This window comes from Passer domesticus, chromosome 2, assembly GCF_036417665.1.
Source record: "Passer domesticus isolate bPasDom1 chromosome 2, bPasDom1.hap1, whole genome shotgun sequence".
Lineage (NCBI taxonomy): Eukaryota > Metazoa > Chordata > Aves > Passeriformes > Passeridae > Passer > Passer domesticus.
This window is the reverse complement of record NC_087475.1, coordinates 109,978,098-109,997,857: the sequence shown is the minus strand read 5'-3', so window position 1 is coordinate 109,997,857 and position 19,760 is coordinate 109,978,098. Positions and strand designations below refer to the sequence as shown.

General features: G+C 37.8%; 1 protein-coding gene across 4 annotated transcripts in view; it reads left to right on the top strand.

Annotated features, from left to right (window-relative positions):
* The window catches only part of ALCAM (activated leukocyte cell adhesion molecule), a 114,261-nt gene extending 95,089 nt beyond the window's left edge, over positions 1-19,172 (top strand). For 2 of the 4 annotated variants that reach the window (XM_064410624.1, XM_064410623.1), the window contains exons 9-17: positions 4,546-4,658; positions 5,519-5,654; positions 5,730-5,863; positions 7,318-7,450; positions 8,140-8,178; positions 8,333-8,450; positions 10,372-10,428; positions 15,157-15,271; positions 16,851-19,172. In XM_064410624.1, the coding sequence (XP_064266694.1) occupies positions 4,546-4,658; positions 5,519-5,654; positions 5,730-5,863; positions 7,318-7,450; positions 8,140-8,178; positions 8,333-8,450; positions 10,372-10,428; positions 15,157-15,244 (818 nt within the window). In that variant the 3' untranslated portion in view covers positions 15,245-15,271; positions 16,851-19,172. Of the gene's footprint in view, positions 1-4,545; positions 4,659-5,518; positions 5,655-5,729; positions 5,868-7,317; positions 7,451-8,139; positions 8,179-8,332; positions 8,451-10,371; positions 10,429-15,156; positions 15,272-16,850 lie in introns of all 4 variants that reach the window. The other 2 variants (XM_064410621.1, XM_064410622.1) reach the window with 2 other exon arrangements.
* Positions 19,173-19,760: the final 588 nt, after the last annotated feature.

Sequence of the window (19,760 nt, the reverse complement as noted above, 5' to 3'; positions counted from 1 at the left end):
TGGAAGAGGTACAGTACATGCATAATATATTGGTAGTTATTGATTAATTACACTACACATGATTAATTACACTATTGTATGTAATGAATATTTTGCCATTAATAAGATCATCCATTGTTACCCTGCCCACCTGCTCTGTTTGCTGAGAGTTGGGCATGTAAAACCTGAAAAGGGCTCTGTGCTGCTGCCTCTTCACTGCTGGATAGCAAAGGTACCTTTGCTCTGGTATAACCGACCCTTTGATTTTTCTTCAAGTGTATTTCATGTCTACTTTTATTTTCATAAATAATTACTCTAAAAAATGGCTTTCTCAGCTCCAAGTTATATTTAGCAAGCCAGTTTTCCTGTGTCTTCTATTTTGTCTGCACATTTAAAGAGCTTTGCTATGCCAGAGAAACATGTAATTTCTAGACATGAATCTTTCCAGTGCTGGCAGCTAATGCAGCTACTCAGAACTCAGAGGTGCACTCCAGTACCCTACTACTTCACTTTACTTAGGGTTCATTTTGGTTTTTTTCCAAAGCATCTCTATAAAGCCTTCTTTTACGAATGAGTTGCAGTGGCCTGGAATAGTTCTGTAATTCCTGAAATGTCCAGACCATGCACCATCCTTAAGGTACTTCATTGTCTTGTCAGATGCTGGTCTAAAGCATTTCTGCAGCATGTGGTTTGTCCTTCAAATACTACTTACTAATCAAATCCTACTTTTCCTCCCTCTTTTGCTTAATTCCTCACCTTTTATATGGATGAATATTCCTCTCTGTGGTGGCACACTATGATTAGGAGTCAGGGCTTTTCATTTCTTCACATCCAATCTCAGCATTTTAGATTTGTTTTTTAAAAACCCAACCACAAGCACAACAAAAAGCAGGCAATATAATAATATTCATTAAAATAAATTAAAAATAATTTATTATTTATGTTAATATTTAAATAAAATGTAAATTAATTTAAATTTTATAAACTATTTATAGTAATTTGTTAAATTTCAATTCTAGTGTCTTTTCCCAAATCAATTTTATTAAGCATTATAATGGCACTGATTTCTTTCAGTGTCTAGGTAGGGAAAGCTTCTTGCTGGCATCAAAAAACATTTTTATGCCATAATCCTGAAATATTTTTTTGTAGAGAAAATCAAGCTCCATTTTTCCAAGCTGACTGTAAATTATGAGATTTACAGAAAGCTTAAAATTTACATTAAAGCATCAGAGTTACCCTTAATGTTAGTGAAATTATTTATTAAGGAAATTTAGGGGTATAAAATATTCCCCGCCTTATCCATGGAACATAAAGGACAAACTACAACCTGAGCTCGTGCCCTTCAGAGCAGGATCTGTGCAGCCAGGTCCAGTTTAAAGTACTGAGTGCTCATGGTTGGCATGATTTGTCCCTCTACAGAGGCAGCAACAGAACAGGATTGATATTGTGGATTTGGGGTTTTTCACACGAGGTTGTAAATTCTCTGCCAGCTTTGTTCCTTCAGTGAGTTTGCCCAGGGTCAGATGAGCAAAACTGGCAGGCAGGGCACCAAGGCAAAAGCTGTTTACAGCCACTTACAGAGGTGTAGAAGCACACCCTGAGTGAGGCAAGGAAAGCAGCCAGGGTAAAGGACAGGTATGTCTTCCCTCAGCTATAAAGAAAGAGCTCTTTCAACCCACAGTGCCCTGTCATTATCTGTTGCTATGGGGTTTTGAGCAGCTTGGACTAGTGTTGGTGTTCCTGGCCATGGCAGAGGGGTTGGAAGCAGAATATCTTTTAGGTCTCTTTTAGCCCAAGCATTATATGATTCTGTAATTGTTTCTGCACATAAAACCTAGTGTGGAGTAAGTAGGTCTGTGGAACTTCCTCTTTGTGATGCTTTCCTTTCTGCTAAAATGCGTTCTGCAAACCATCCAGTAAATTGAAGGTCTTGGGAGTATAGCACTTGTAATTCTCTATAGATATTTTTATAGCCTTGTCTTGACTTGTCTCGTCTTTCAGTAAAGCCATTGAAAATACAGGAGAAAATCACCTTTTGAATGTTGCATGGAAAAATCTATTCTCAAGATACTAGGAGAAGTTTCCAGTTGTCTGCTAATTTATTTATGGAGTTCAGATAACAAAGAAGTGCCTGCATAGTTTTCCCGAATGCAGCACAGTATTCCATCAGAGGCCTCCTTTAAATGCTGGGAGTCTGTCCTAGATGTGCCACAGCTTCCCAAACTGAAATTTCTGCTTCAGTCTTGCCCACATTAATTCCATACCTCCCTCACATGATGTGGTGGTACGTGCAGAATGCACTGTTTGTCTCTTCCCTGCCCTACTTGGTATGCAAAGACAGCACTGAAATCAATGCAAGACTTCAAATGAGACTACATTAAGAGCCAGAATATATTGAAAATGGTGCCTGATGAGGAGCTTGTTTCTGAAGAACATTTCAAAGCCAAACGTGAAATGTACAGAAAATTCTCACAGAAAAGTTTTTCTTTCAATGGAGACAAAAATTTGGTTTTGATAGTCTTCTATATGCAAGAAATGTTTTCTCCTTATACTTCTGTACCAAAGTGAGATTATTTACTAAGTAGAGAGGTAAAGGTAACTACATCACATTACTTTGTGGACCTTACAGATAAACTGGCAGAAAATTAAGCTAAATCAAGTTGTTCACGTAGAGATTCTAGAGGGGATCCTATGTTATTATACTGCTCTGACTTATGTAGCTCATCTCATACCCTCTACAGTTTCCTGAACCACTATAGCAACCAAGACCAGTGTGGGAGGGATTGTAGTCCCAGTTGCACCACACAAAGGGGCCAGCAGGGCACAGTCAGACTGCCCTGGAGGAAGACTGGGCTGAGGGATTGCTCTGGGCTCAGTGTCAGTCTTGCCTGAGATGAAGGCAAAAACTTCCGTGAATTTTTGCTTCCTATGGCAAATACGAGAGGAATGCCTTCTGAATGGCCTTTGGTAAGTCCTTAGATTTGAGGTGCTATCTTGCTTCAAAGAGGTTTAAGTACATGTAGAAGGAAATTCTTGAGGGGAAAAAAAAAAACAACCAGCTTTTTCTTCAACCACCCCTCTGCACTGTTAGAATGTGTTTAAGAAATAACACATCCCATACACTATCCAAATCTATGTACTGCTCACTGTAGGAATCTTGTAATTTTATTTCTTTTTTTTTCTTGTGGAAGCCACAGGAGAATAATTGGGTTCCATTTACTGGTTTCAGGAGGGAGGATAGGAATGCCCATAGGAATACAGAAACAAGATGCCATTTTATCTCATCAAGATTTTTGACTCATTCACAGATGAAAATGCAGCTCTTGTGACCTCTCAGAAAAGACACTGGGCTTGTAAAACAGATAGTAATGCTGCAGATCCATAGTACAGGCTGAACCCTAGCTGTTCCCTCAAGTTCTACCTTTAATTACAATGGTGTTCCCAGGGCAACCACTGAATGAAGCCAGTAGTGAAGTTCACTGTTTTGTTAAGGAAAACTCACTTTCCTCCACTGTGATTTTTGTTTCAAGCTTTTTTAAAGCTCTACTTAAAAGCTAAAAGGAGGTTTTGCAACCCTTTTCCAGCAAGTACCATATTTGAGATGAAGTCATGTGTGCTTTTGACCGCATGTGTTTGTGTGTGTGTGCAAGCAAGGCACTGTCAGAGGGGAAGCAAAATAATGATTGGCAAACTCTGCTTTTCTTTCACTGTAGGATTAATTTTTTTTTTCAAATGACCAGCCCATCAAATCTTTAAGAAAAATCCAGAGCAGTGTTTCCTGATGTTTCTGTTACTGGCTCTCACCCTGCCTTGTGTCAAACACAGCTGTCACTGACTGCAATTTCCCTTGAGCTTAAATATGTCAGGCAGAGCTTGGACTCTTTTTTGAGGTACACAGAAGTGGCATTTTAAGTTACAAATAAGAACAAATAAAGGGCTTCATGTGCAGCTCCCCTACCCTGTAATTCAGGCTTCTCATCCCTTCAATCAGTACCATGTCTCATGCACCCTCTTTGACTTTCTTCATCCCCTTCTTACTCTGAGGGTAAAAATCCTCTAGTTTTGCCACACAAAAGAAAGGCACCCCTTGACCCTTGCTGTTCTCTCCACAATCACTATTTAGATAACCTGTCCCCACCTGGAGTAGTCCTCCCCTGAAGATGCATTTCCACTTGGCCCATAGTAAGGTACTCTCACAGCATTCTGTGCATCCTTTTCCAAGGTGCACACTCTGTTATGTGAAGTACTTCTTCAGCTTCTTGTGCTTACTCTGTCATTCTTTCAGCAAAACAAGGTGAAAAAATTGTATCCATTTGTCTAGTGATTAGTGAGGTTTTGCTTTTCCTTTTAGCCTATAATTACAGCAAAAATATGAATGTTCTGCAATGCCTGTTTTAGAATAAATCTCTCATCTCCCTTCCTTGTAAAATTGACTTGAATTTTATTGAAGAAATGAAATCTTGAATTTAATGAGTGCAATTAGTCACATTTTCTTTTCTTGATAAGCCTCTGAAATGGGCCAGGCTTTCTCAGATTAACTTTTTACAAATATTCTTTCTATCCCAGATTTGGATTTGCAGCTTACTCCTAGTGGAGAAGTCACAAAACAAATTGGAGAGGCCCTGCCTGTGTCATGCACAATTTCTTCTAGTAGAAATGCAACTGTGTTTTGGATAAAGGTCAGTAATTCATCTATTTCACACTCCAACTGGATGTTCACCTCTTCATATTACTGCTGCTACTTCAGTATTGGGAAGGGAAGGGAAGAAGGAAGGAAGGAAGTTAGTTCATTGGGCTTTTTAAAGAATATTGTTAAAATGGGTCTTATGCATGTGGTTAAAATGAGATCTACTCACATTGATGACTGAAAATCAGTTACTGTAATGATCAGCTCCGCTTCCAAATGGAGAGAATTAAGGCATATTGTAACACAAATACCACTTCTGTGAAAGGATCTGTACAAGGCCCTTTGAGAATAAGGTTCTTCTAAGAAGAAGAGTCCATTTGGGGGAATTTTAGTGCATTTTGTCACAGGTGCACTTGGTCTTGGTTCTGATAAACATAACAAAAGGGCAAGGGTTGAAAGGTTAGATGGTGAAAAATGTAGCAGTTGCAGAAAGTGGCTTTCTACAAAACCTGTAGTGCTGGAAACTTATAGTAATGATGCTTAATGGTTGTTTATGAGCATATGTTGAGCTCATAAGCCTGGCCTAGAGGAGGGTTACTTGTGTCTCAAATGTTTTATCACTCATGGTCTTGGCCAACCTTCTAGAAAAGCTCAGAGCTCATAACTGATCCCATCTATGCTCTTGATTTAAAAGCAAACTTGTTCAAGAAGAAATGAGATGGCTTCTATAAATCTCCAGCAGTTTCCACTTTTCATGCTGTATACTCAAATGTACTTATTAATGGGGAAACAGCTTTAAAAAGTGAGCATCTAATTTTCCAAAGCATGTGAAAACTTCTGTTGATAGTAGTCATTAAGGGGTTAATGTATTGTGAGTCCATCTCTGTTATTTCTAACTCCTGACTTTATCAGGACAATACCAGAATGCAAACAAGTCCATCATTTTCAAGTCTTCAGTATCAAGATGCTGGGAACTATGTCTGTGAAACTACTCTGCAGGAGGTCGAAGGACTGAGGAAAAGACAGACACTTAAACTTATTGTGGAAGGTAAGCAAGCAGATAGTTGCAATTATTAATGGTTACTTTAAAATAAAATGGTTAACTGTAATATTGTTCTTGTAGGAAAACCTCAAATCAAAATGACCAAGAAAACCAACACAAATAAAATGTCTAAGACAATTATCTGCCATGTGGAAGGTTTCCCCAAACCAGCAGTGCAGTGGACAGTTACGGGCAGTGGAAGCATCCTAAATAAAGCAAGTATCTTTCTTATTCACCAAAAACTAGTGTATAGGAAGTGCAAACTAAAATCAAGGAACATTTTTGAGGTAGTGAGATTGAAGAAAAGTCTTTTTCATTTATCTAAGAGGAGGTTAAGGGGTAGCTGTACCTATGTGGTACTTACATGGATGACTTTTTTATGATAAAGCCTTTTTGAATAGAATGAGTGAAGGCAAAGAGGATCCACTGGCTACAAGCTGAAGCTGCAGGGGAAAATAAAAGGTTAAAAATGAAATATGCATTTTTTAAATGAAGGTACTTAGTCGTTTTATCTAGGTAATGTGCTGATTTTGCCATTGCATAAAGAATTTGCAAATAGTGATGGAATTGTGGAACTTACATTAGAAAGCAAATGGGTACTTGATGTAGGCATTAACTGAGTGAAATGTAATGAAATTTGGTGTGTGTGAATCAGAAGTTACATTCATTATAGTTCCTTATGTGCTTTGCAGCTTTTATCCTAATATTTATAGTTGTTTTTGTATGGTTATACCTGTTGTTTCTCACTGGAAACAGAACAATTATACATTTATCCTGAGGGATAAATAAGAAGAACTCATATATAGCAGGGAAAATACCTGGAAAATATGCAAACTGAAGTATTTTTATATGGATTACCAAATCCCATGAAAAGTATTGCCAGATTTTGCCTTAGCAGGAAAAATAAATGAGACCACTCTACAGTCAGTGGCTGGAAGGACAATGTGCAGTGATTCTGTACATTCCATTACATTTCATTAGGTTTTGTTTGAGCCTACAGAAATTATGTGTAGCTGACAAAATTGGTCCATTTACTTATAGGTATAGGAAAGGAATTGTCTTGAAGCTATATAAATGATTGCAAATAATTTTGTCTATGTGTTGCATTAATCCAAGAATGATGCACATCAAATTTAAGGAACAACACATTGATATTACAGTGCAGATACTATAGGTGCTACTAGACACACACAATAGTTTGGCAAAATAATGCTTAGTGTGGAAATAGCTTGGAAAGCTGAAAACTGGAAAACTTGGGGCAATTCTTTCCCTTATAGTGACGTAAATGAGAAACAGCAAGATGGAAAAAATTGTACCTTAGAAGTTTGAAATTTCAAGAACTTTTTCACTTGGAATATTTTTAAAAATACGTGAATTAAAAGCAAATGCAGAATGTTGTTAATTTTTCAGAAAAAAAACTTTTTTATCCTTGGTCTTACAGTGCACATTATACTATCTATAACTGGATATTTTAGCCAACTTTTTCTTTCAAATATTCACATTATCATTTAATAAAACAATGTAGTATTTCTCTTGCTGTTGTTTGGAAAACTGAAATATTAGTTGAAAGTTATTTCTGTCTGGACGTTTTCACTGTGTAATACAAGTGATGCGTGTATTGTTCTTTGTGTTTTTAAATTATACTAATCTTCATTTTTCACCTTTTCAGACAGAGGAGACAAAATATGTTAATGGGAAATTTTCCAGTAAAATTGTAATTGCTCCTGAGGAAAATGTAACTTTAACTTGCATTGCAGAAAATGAGCTAGAAAGGACTGTGACCTCCATGAACGTCTCTGCTAGTGAGTGTCCTCTAAAGATAATTTCCTTAAAGTTACAGTTTCTCATAAAGTACTCATACATCACACTTAAATGAAGAGTAGGTCTGCATAGTAATGTTAATACTGAGATATTTAACCTTTTTGTCTTAAGTCAAGCAATTGTAAATCCACTCTGGATCAGCAGTACATAAAATTTATTGATAGCTTTCTACTGTGTCACTTAGTCTTCATGACTTTCTTGGCTAGCTACAAAAGTAAACAATATTACAAAATAACAGTGCAAGATAATAATACAAAATACTGCAAAGTAATACTTCATTTACAAGACACAAATTATTATTTATTTATTACAAAATTAACAATATATCTTAGTCCCTAAATTACAGTTTATTATTATTGGTATGACTTGACTTACAATAGAGTCTGGGCTTTAATCATATATCATGATGAAGGGTAGTGGGTACCTGTGGAAAGGGAGGACAGAAATTCTCGGTCAGAAATTTTTCTGACTTGAATATTACAGGTTTAGAGTAAGATTCTTCTAATGTATATAGTATAGTTACAAAGGAAAGGCTTTTATTTAAAGACGGGATTCAATATCTTGTTTGGAAAACACTGTTCCAGGTTTTGTCATTGCTTTAAATAGGTAATTAAAGGTGATTTTTAGGTCTGTGTTGTCTTCAATTCAATTTTTACATTTTTCATTTCAGTAAGTATTCCAGAATATGATGAGACAGAGGATAGAGGTGGTATGTATGGTTTCCTCTCTCTTTTTTTATTCTTTTTTTTTTTTTTTTTTTACTTTCTAATCCCTTTTTCTGTTTCTGGTGAAAATTCCTTAGAAATGTTGCAATGCTTTACGTTATCATAGGTCATCTCATTAACTTTTCTTCTTTGCTTCAGATGACAACAGTGAAAAGGTTAATGACCAGGCAAAGCTAATAGTGGGAATTGTGGTCGGCCTTCTGCTGGTTGCTCTGATTGCAGGTGTTGTCTACTGGCTCTATGTGAAGAAATCAAAGTAAGAATTTTTTGAAAACTTTATACTAAGCTGGAAAAAGAGAAGTGATAAGAAGAGATGTATGTTTACTTGTTTTTCTTCCTCTACAGCATTCCAGTTTTCTGGAGTGGGGGAAGGTTGGTACAGTAGGTGCACTTGATAGCAAAAGGAAAGTTGGTACCTCTGATTGGTTTGTCCTATTGTTTAATGGGACTCATCTCCTGGAAGTGGGGTTCTAAGATTTTCATAGATCATAGTAGTAATGAGGTCCTGTTTCCTGACAGCCAAGTCTGTGCTGACTCTTGCATTTAAATATAACACTTAATTGTGGAATGTGATGTCTGGAAGCCTGTGTGGCTGTACTGGTGCTAGAAATTGCCTTTACTTAGAAATGGCTACCTTGTTTCCTTTAAAAATGGAATAATATACAGAATAAGACTCAACCATCTAAGGGAGAAGAGAGATCCTTAATTGTTTTGTTCATGCGTACTTTGAGGTATCAGAAATAAAATTGGTAAAAATAGAGCTTCTGTTGCTGAAAAATCTAGGAACGCTCATCCCAGACCAGGTTTTAGACATCATAGGTATAGAACAGCATTTTCCATTTTCAACTTTCTTCCTTGTCACAGAGGCTCACTTCAGAAAATAGATAGGAAGGTGTCAAGAAGTGACCACGTTGCTCCATCCTTTTGAAGCTGGCTGTTACTGTGTGCCCCATTTGGTCCTACCCCCATACCTTTATCTCCAGGGTGAACTGAGGGCAGTCAGAAGTAGCCTTGCTTTCTGATAGCTCTCACAGCTGCTTCTGAGCAGGGGAGGTTAAGTGGCTGTGCATAACCTGCTCCAATCAGTACAAGTGTAAAAGCAGTCTTAAAGTTCAATTGGTTTCAGTGTGATCTTCCATTAAAATTGAATCAAATAAAATCTAAAATATACCAGTGGGATTTTACTATGAACAAATGTGTTTTCACTGATGTGAAAGTACAACAAGGAATTCTCCATCTGCTAAGAAATGCTCCTTTTTTTGGATAATACATAAAGACTTTGGCTCAACCATAACTGATCAGGGTTTTGAAGTTTTCCAAATATAGAATTGTTATAAATTACCCATGCACCGAACTGCACTCAGATACTATAGAGGTTTTTTTGGTTTTTTCCCAAGGCTTATGCTTTTTTGGTAAAATAGCAACATAGAGCTCTTCCTCCCACACTTTGCTACTGTTGCAGTAATGCCTAAGATAACTTTGTCATTCCTTTTCAAATGTGTGAATGTGGAGTCATGAAACTGTGGTACACTGCTTTGGATTTCTTTGGATGAGGTGGTTTGAGTAGAAGGTAACAAGTAACAAGGGCGGAGAAGGTAAAATATCTCTTCTTGCACCATTGAATACTGTGGGGAGAGCTGACAGGAATCATAGAATATAGCATGAGATGAATTTATGAATTATAACAATTTTTTTCTGCTTCAAAGATAGGATATGGCATAATCTAAATGGACACCACTTCTTTTCCTCATGCTCAACTTCTCTTCTTAAACCTTAGAGGAAGAATTAGGGCTGGAATTGATTAGACAGGTTCACTGGAAACAAAAATGCCTTCATAGTTAAACAATAGTCTCTATTTGACACATGGTTGCTGGCTTCCAAACCTCTTAATTGATGTATCATCATTGACAATCTCCTGTTCTCTGTATATTTTTAAATTGATCTGTTGCTATCCTCCCTGCTTTCTGTACACCATATTTGCAGGAGCAAGCAGAATGTCAGTACCTATTCTGACAAAGTTTTCATTATGAATCATAACCTAGCAATAAAAGTAGACCTTGCAAAAAGCAACTTACACCTCTGGACACAACCTCCCCATCTGCATCCAGGCCAGCAGGTTGTAGTTATTTTTTGAACCCACCCTTGACCAGTAACTCACCTAATCTCTATCCCCAAAGTGACGCCAAAGGAAAGTCTGAGAAGGCAGCAGCACAGAACTTTCCAAGTCTGCCGAGGCAAGAAAAACATTACTTTTTTTGTTATTGGTGTTGTGGTTTGTATAATCTTCTATTGTCTTGTCATCCACACTAAGTAGGAATTATACTTGTAGCCTTGGAATATATTCACAATAAATCACTTGTACAGTTACTCACTGCCTCAGCTTCACTTGATGGAAAAGCTGATTATTGGCATATATTCTTTTCAGTGTGAATATTATCCCATAAATCAGAGACTCATCTCTATTCCACATCCTGCATCCAGCCTCCTCTTGAATAAAGAGTTGAGGCTACCTACCCCAGCATGCCTTGTTTCTCCTTCATCTGAGCAGAAGGCCAAACAGAGAAATCTGCAGATTTCTCCTTTTTCCAGAAATTAGTTGTAAACTAGTCTGTACTGAACAGAATATAACTCGGCACTTCGGAATCTTTGTAAAATTTTTGTGTCAAGTGTCATTTGAGAGATTGAAGGACACCCATGTTTGGTAAATGCTTCATATATGAAATTTTCACCTTGCCAGGAACAGCTGAGGGTACAGCAGAAATTAAAGATTCAGAAAGGAAATAGTGCAGCACCCTGTCCCCTGCTCTCTAGTCATGGAAGTTGGCATGTTGTTGGATCTTGGCCCCATTTTTATCCCTGTAGTTGGGAGGTGCTCAAATCTCAAGTCACATGAGGCTTGATCAAGGTTAAAGTGGTTGAACATCCAGTGGATATCACTTCAGCTGGGCCAGCTGAATCACAGCAGCAGTCTTAAAGTTCACACTCAGAGCACATCAAACTCTTGACATGTTTCTTAGGTCACAGTAATGACAAAGGTTACTGGCATCTCTGAAAGTGAACACTTGAAGCATAACAGTTCTGCTTTTCTGATGCTCTATAGCAAACAAGCATAGGAGTCAGATTTGATGGGCCAAAGATGTAAGAAACTCACTAGTTCTCTTTCAGAGAAAAGACATAATTACCAAACATCTCTGAAAGTGTCAGCTCAACACAAATCTAATATAAAAGTGACACAAATTTAAAATGGTCACCCATTTCTTGATGACTGGAATATTTTTCTAATATCTCTGTGGTTTGTCCTACTGATGGACATTTAAAAGTAATTGGAGGAAGTGGAAGGCAAGATTGGAGTAAATAAGGAGGTTGCAGCTAGTCCAGATCGGGATGTATAAAACCATTTGCTCCTAGAATATCATCTGCAACAGTGCAGTTGAGTGTAGCTTTAAGGAAATTCATGGCTCTTGCTTCAGCACCCAGAGCTACTCAGATGTGTATCATCTTACCTGTCATTATCACAAGGTAGCAAGGACAAACAGCACTGCATACTTTCTTCCTTAAATAGTGTTGAGGGCAAGGCCCAGACTTGTGAGATTAAAATAAATCAGAAATTAAAACATTACAGCAATTTTTGGGTCACCTATATGTAGTCTGTATTTACACTGCAGCAGGCAAAACAATTATCATGGAAAATGGTCTTCATATTACAAACAATGCTATGAACAGTATCTGAACAAGATCCATAAAAATAGTGGCTTCACAGCACACACACTCCAAAGAACGCTAAAAATCTCACTTTGGTACTACTCACAGAGAAATTTTGATTAGGATTCCCTGAGGATAATATTTTCCTGAAGAGCAAGCATAGATAAATATTAAATACGAGTCATAATTTTAGCAAAAGCTCAGAGTGATCCATGATTTACAAATTAAAGGGCAAAAAAAAAAAAAAGAGGAGTGAGTAAACTCATACAACCAACTTCTCACTCTTCAGAACAACACTATCAAAAGTGTGGGCTTTTTTTGTGGAGCTTCAGATAATGAGAGTGTCAGAGCGCTCCAGGTCTGGGTAAAGTGGGCTGTCTTCCCTTTTGGGTAAATCCTTGGGAATATTTCTATATGTTCAGGCTTCATTGCCCAGCTACTCAAATATTATGAGGAAGTCAATCTTGAGTTGCAGATGGAGCAAGCTGGCAGGAGTTAATCCACAGAAAAAGTAAGGAACAACTGTTGTTGAATGTTAAGCTGGAGTAGGACCCCTTGTCCTGTGCCTGAAGTCAGCTCAGGAAGTGGTGGAACGCACGTTTTGAGACATTTCTGTTACAAACCCAAGCACATCTGTTGAGCCCTGGTGACTGGTGCCATGCCAGGGGTGGCTGCTCCTCTGCTCTTGGCAGAGCACTGCCTGGGGACCACACCTCTGAGCAAAATAACTCCTGCATCTCTTAATGATACTATTTAGATAGCACTAAAAAAGGCTGCAGCATTGTTTGTGCTGAGGTGGTGATTCTGCCTCGATAATAGCATTTGGGGAACAAAAAAACAGGTCAGCAGGATCACTGAACCTTCATAAATAAAAGGCTGCATTTCAGTCTCAGGCACTGAGAATAGATATCCATCTAATTGTCAGACATGAAAAACTGCTGCTGCTCTGATTTCAAGCAAGTGGTTTGTAACATCCTCCAAAAGAGTTCTGGAGCACTTGCCTCTTTCAAAGTTAGTGTTGCCCTTTAAGTCTCCCATTTTTGCCCAGTGTGGCTTTATGAAAATAAAGGTGCCATTTAGTTTGACTGAATATAGAACTAAAATAGATTACTTTAAAAATCAAAACCTGATCACACTGCAGAATCTCCTGATGTTAGTCATTGAATACTTTTAACCTTATCAAAGACGAGACAGTTCTCTCTGCTGTGTCAGGTCATATGAGATTCAGTCTGATTTGGGCACTGTAAAACTGGTGATAAGGGGCCAAAAAGAAGGAACCCATTGAGCCATGCCAGTAGTCTATCCAGTCTCCAAGAGCAGACATTAGCAGTTATATGAGGACAGATGTGCATGGTACTGCTTTCTCACATCCAACTCACTTCAGCTCAGGTAATTGCCTGAGTCCAGATTCTTTCAGCTTTTCATCTCTTCCACTATTGTCTCAAATTTTGTGAGACTTATTTATGGAAAAGACTTATTAGCCACATGACAAGCCAAATTATGTGCTCAACCTAAACCAAACATGTTTTAAATGATAAACTTTTTTAATTTTCAAGGAATTTTTTGAGGGGTTTGTTTCTTTTTTTGTTAGGATTAAAGAGATTTGTGAAAGGTTATTAAGCTCACAGAAGGTCAGTCCCTACCAAAGCATTGAATTTTCTTCTTCATTGCATTTCATATCCTTCCCTTTTATTCATGTCATGTGTTTCAGTTTTTGAATACCAGAAAAAAGAGAATGTTACTGCACAATAGAAATTTACCACCGTAGAACAAGTTGCTTTGTAATAATATCTCGGCACTTTAAATTTGCCTGTAATGAAGAGGAGCTCAGATCTTTGCAGTAAATGTGTTTTGTTTTTTCTGTCAGTCACACAAATATAACAGACCAATAGCAAAAGATAATTTAAAATATTAAAACCTGTGGCCCCTCAGGAAATGACCTCCTCTAAAACCAAAAAGATTTCAGAGTAGTCTCTTTCAGTGCAGCTTTTGGGATTCGAGATCCAGAATCCCATCCTCCCCAGGCACTCCAAGAGAGCAGCATTTCAGTAGCACTCCCAGAGGTGGGGAGGTCTCTTCAAGAGACAAGAACTAAGCTTCCCTGCCTCAGCAGCACTGCTCCAAGGGCCCTAGCCCAGGGCACTCGAGGCATGCAGGGCTCTCCCAGCCTTTGCTCAGATGGAGGATGTGCCCAAGAGCTCCCCTCTGGCAATAATCCCACCGGCCGGTCCGGTCCGTGCGTTCCTGCATGGTGTCAGTGTGGTGACATGTCACACTCCCAACCTGTGTTTTCCTTGTACTTTGCAAGTCAGTGTCACTCCGGGTCTGTACCCTGAAGCAAGGGTGAGCATATGCATCAGTCTGTCACAGCAGACCATACTTTTCTGTAGGGGAAACAAATTATCTGTTGAGAAAATGCAGATACGATAATCTGCTTTGACACAAGGGATTTGCTTTGTCCCACTCAAACGTATTTGCCCATTTACATTTTAAAAATTGGGGCCTTCAAAATGTTATCACAGCACTGCAGGAATCTTTCACCTTGGCAGACAGTGAGGCTTCTCACAGATTAAATGAATGGCATAGTGGTTTTATTGTGCTAAGCTAAACTAAGCACTTAACTCATTAATTCATCACCACTACTCGCATTAAGGAAGACCTGCTATTTTTAATGAGGCATACCTCTTTCCTTCTCCCCCCACCCAAACATTTACACAATCTCATCTTTACCCAAAACTCGACAGTCACAGCTAACACAGACCTACAAGCCAGAGTGAGATTTTTTTTCAGTGGTGCCAGAATTTTCATGAATTTCATTTAAAGAGCTTCCGTTTGGCACAGGCTCTGAAGTCATTTACTACAAATACCCAGAAATTGCTGTGTTGATCAAGATATTTTAGCTACACTTGTAACATTTTAGTATGCCTTAAAGCAGACTTGTGTTTATTGAAACAAGCTGCACAGTTACTATGTCAAGAAACATGGCTCTCCACAGCTGGTTTAGCCTTACTAAATGTCTGCTAGCTCAGAATAATTCTGAATTCCTTAAAAGGTAGATCAACACAGAGCCCTGCTGCAATACTTCCTGTGGTACTCTGGTGTCACTGGCCTATTTACAGACATATGCAAACCTGTTGCTCTGCTCAGAACAGAACTGTCAGAAGTTTCTGTTTACTGTGAGGGGAGGAGGCAGTGTCATTAATATGAATTTGGAACAAAATGCTGTAGACATGCAAAAATGACCTTCCTTTACATTGTAGGACGGCATCAAAACATGTAGACAAAGATCTTGGAAATATAGAAGAAAACAAAAAACTAGAGGAAAACAATCATAAATCTGAAACTTAAGAGAAAATGTGTCAGTCATCATTCCAGGTAAGTGTTTCATATTACAGCATTAAAATGTCTTTGTCCACCATTTCTCTCTGGCGATCAAAGCTCCAGCTTGGTCTGGGGCTCACCTTCCAGAGGTGAGGGGTCACTTTGTGGTGTAGTTTTAGGACACACAGACTCAAGCTTTGGCCAGTTAAGAATTCAGAGATGTATATACAAATATAAAAAGAAGTCTGACATTTAGATAGAACTTGATACTTGGCTTTATTTTAATGCATGTGCTTGAGGAAATGAAAATACAAATTTATGTACTGTACCACTGTGCATGTGTATCTATGTGTTTATATGAAGAGTATGTTTAGATAGAATTCAGAAGGTTTCAAGGTGTGACTTGAAATATATATAGAAACTTCTTCCCTTACTGAAAGCAACAGTTTCCAAGTCCTTGGTCACTTTTTCCATCATTAATGTAAAGTCATGAAACTTCCTTCCCTTAGAACAAAACAATTCTCTTAGTCTAGATTTCACACACCTGTACTGTGATCTGTTTTATCCTGGTAAGTGACACTGTGTACTACATTAGTAACAGGTTTTGAAAGTTTCCCAAGCTGGGATGAAGTAAACTGTTTACAAATGGCCTGGCAGATGCTGAAGTTCTGCGGGGAATTACAGGAGCACTGCAGAGCACCAATAGCACCACCCTATGCTCACACATACACACACCACTGCTGGACCTCTCCTCCTAGTAACCAAAGGAGGGTAAGGTTAGACCATTTTTCTGGCCAGTTTAGGTCATTTAAAATTAATACTGTGTTAATACAAGAGTCTGGAAACCAGCTAACCATAGAGATTTCTTGAGTTAGTCATCAAATATTCTTAAAAGTGAGAGTATTACAAATTCAGGGGTGCTTGCATTGTAAGCTCCTCCACAGAAAAGCTGTAGACAGCCCTGATTTTCAGTGATCTTAAGTAAATAGCACTGCATACCTTCTTGAGGTAGCTGGGGTTTAAAGCATATGGAATTATGATATTTCATATTTATATAACAAGGTTTCTTCTCTAAATGAATGCAACTGTCAATAATTTCAATATGTCAGTATTGTCTGACATTTTCTAATACAAACCACAAGTTTTGCGTTAAACATTTAGAATGTAATGGATTATATAGAGCAATTACACAGTATATAAAGAGATGCAGCATTGCTGTAGGCACTTTACCAGCAATATCACTGTTTTACTAGTTTGGAAAAGGGAATGGGGAATAACAAAATTATGTCCTAGGAAGGATTTAAAGATGGAAAACAAATCCATTTGGATTTTGAAAAAGTTGCAGCGTAAACACCCTTTACGTGTGCATTTGGTGCAGTCTTCTACTCTGTATTTCTTCAGATCAGTAGATCTGCATAACTGAAATGAACATAAATCCATTACTTACCAGATAAACTTACTGGATTTACTGGGAACAATGCTGCAACAGCGATTCTTGTCATGAAAGAAAGTGTTTACGTCATTGAGCTGCAGAAGAAAGTACTTTTCATGTAGCTGTTCATTTACAGCATAGACACTGAGTAGTTATGATGGTTAACATATTTTAAAATATTTAACTGGTTTTATCTTTCAGAGAATACATATAGACCAATTGAAGCATGAACGTGGATTGTATTTAAACATATACAAAGAAGTGACAGCTATTCATGGTTCAAGTATTGAGCAGATCATACTACCAGATTTTCAAAGGATTTTAGACACAATTATCTCAAGCTAAAAAAAACCCCACAAACCTCCCAAAATTTTGGCAACAGCCATGATAATAGGTCACCATGTTGTGTTCTGTTTGAAATATTTTTTTGTAAATGTCTGCACTGAAGATTTCTTTTTGTTTGCCTTTATGTAAATTTTTTACGTAGCTATTTTTATACACTGTAAGGCTTTGTTCTGGGAGTTGCTGTTAATCTGATGTATAGTGTAATGATTTTATTTCAATTGTTTTTATGACACCCTTTGAGCAGGTACATGTCTGATTCTGGTTGTAATCAGTGAAGCCTCTGCTTTGTAGCAAGTACCTAGAGTGTAAGATTGTCTTAAAGGAAAATGTCGAACTCCTTTTTCATTCTTTGAAATCATGGTAAAGCAGAAGGGTGACAGCTGTGACAAGAATAAATTAAATTGTTAATGAAAGTGAACATTTTAAAAACCATGCAAAGCTAAACAAGCTAGAAGGGGAATAAAGAGTTTCCCTGAAGAAGTCTGGGTATTGAGTAAGGAACACTATGAAAAATTCCTAGCGTACATACAGCTGGTGGCTAAAAAATCCTTTTCTTCTGGAGCAAGACATGCATTTTATTGATGGTTATCAGTCATCTTTCATGTTAGCATTAGGATAAGGAACTGGAATTCTGGATTAATTTTGATTCCTTTATGTTATTCGCTGCCTTAAAGTACTGTACCTTTTCTTCTTTTCAGAGAGATACCAGTCCAAATTGGAAACTTTTTTAAAAAGTGATCATATCAAAGCTGCATTTTTTTCCCACAAAAATAGAATATATAAATATATATATATATTTTTTGTGTGTTTTTGTTAACTATGCTACAGATATTGAATGCACCTTGAGATAATTTTAGTGTTTTTAACTGGTACCTAATTTATCAAACAGTACATATAATTGTAACAATGAAATGTCTATGTATCTTTTAGTTACATTCAAGTTTGTAACTTTATAAACATGTTTTTTGCTTGAGGGAATTTTTAGAATGGTACTTGATAAGAAAAGGTTTTAGGGTAAATGGCCAATGGAAAGTTGTACTTGAGGGAGATAAGTTTCATCTTATCTGGAAAGTTAGTTTCTGGAAGAAGGGAACAGGCAGCTTTGATGGAGAGGAACAGTAGAACTAAGCAGAACATCAGGTTTCCATTTACAAATATCCAGGGAAAAAGTAAGTTTTTATAGACTGGTAGGCAAAAATAAATAAATAAATAAAAGAAAAAGATGGACGTTAGGAAATGTATTTTGCCACTTTTGCATTATTTAGGGGGCAGAAAACACTGTTACTTGTAAATTTGTAAAATGTTAAATGTCTGGGCAGTAGTGACTGATGTCTTAATAAAAGCTTCCTGTAGTGCATTGGCATGGATTAAATACATAAGATGTCCTATAAACTCTATGCTGTATAAAATATTAGAGGGAAATCCTGTTATATGCCTCTAAACTTTAATTTGTTACTGTTTTATTTGGCAAAAAAAATTATAATCTTGGTCAATATTTAAACCAAAGTAAAATGGGGGAAAACCAAAGTAATTTGTTTTGCATGGCTAAGCCATTCTGTTATCTCTGTAAATATTGTGATTTTTTTCTTTTTAGAATTTTGTTAAAAAAATTCTAAAATTTTTAAACACCTGTTTTTCGAAAATAAAACGTGAACACACAAAAAAGTTACTTTATATATAAATATATCTTTTTCTTTTGGTGCAAGAACACTGCCAAGCGATACACGTTTTTTAAAAGAAAAAACAAATTCAGTGGGCATGACTCTGAATGGGAAATGTACCAGAGTCCTGTGAAGGAGTGTGCATCTACTGCCTCTCTTTGTTTATATCACTACAAATAATTCTTAAATACAGAGAGGAATCTTCCAAAGATAGGGAAAACTCCAAAGGGAAGGCATAGGGAAGGGCTGAAAATTTTCATATCACTGTCAGGGGAATATAGGGCATATGAGAAGAAAAAAAGTCCTTCAACTTTCACAGCTACAGAAAATGAATATAAAAAACTCCTCGCCTTTTGGGATTCTGCTTGATCTCCTATGCACTTTAAATCGTCAATCTGAGGAGCTGGGTTTTTCCCTGCTCCCAGTTCACTATAGGCAAGTTTCAAGAACCAAGAGTGCAAAAGAATTAATGTTTCTATCCATGCCTAAACAACAATAAAACTGAAGTATGTCTTCACTGGCTCGTGTGAAATCTCAGTTTACAAGAACACGTGTGAGCCCGGGGGAAGGCTCATAGCCAGAGCTCAAGCTGCTGCTGCTGCTGCCTGTGGTCCTGGAAATACAGCCCCGTGGAGTCTGGCTCCCAGGAAAGGCCGTGGGGTGATGGGTGTGGGTTTGTGGGGCTTCTCTTGGCCCACAGCACCTGGGGATCACAAGCACTTTCTCAAGACAAGCTGGTGCACAAAGCCTTGCCAAAAAGCCCATCGTGCAGGTCTCTCCTTGGGACCTGGACAAATAATTACGCTAGCAGTGAGTTTGGGTGGGGCATGTTTAAATCTGAGCAAGGACTCCACAAGAGTTCGACCTCAGTTTACTGCACAGAGGAAGAAAAACCAATCCCTGCTCACAAATGGTTTAAAAGCATTACAGGAGGCAGTAGAGCCCATCCTCTTGCTTTACAGTCAGGACATAATGTAATTAGTGGTGTTTGTTCGTGGCTGTGCAGGAAACTGCCACTGAGCTTGGAACAAACCAGGGGATTTCACTGCATGCTGCAAAGGCAGTATCCTGCAAAAATACCCAGGGGCTTCCCAAGCAGCTCTGG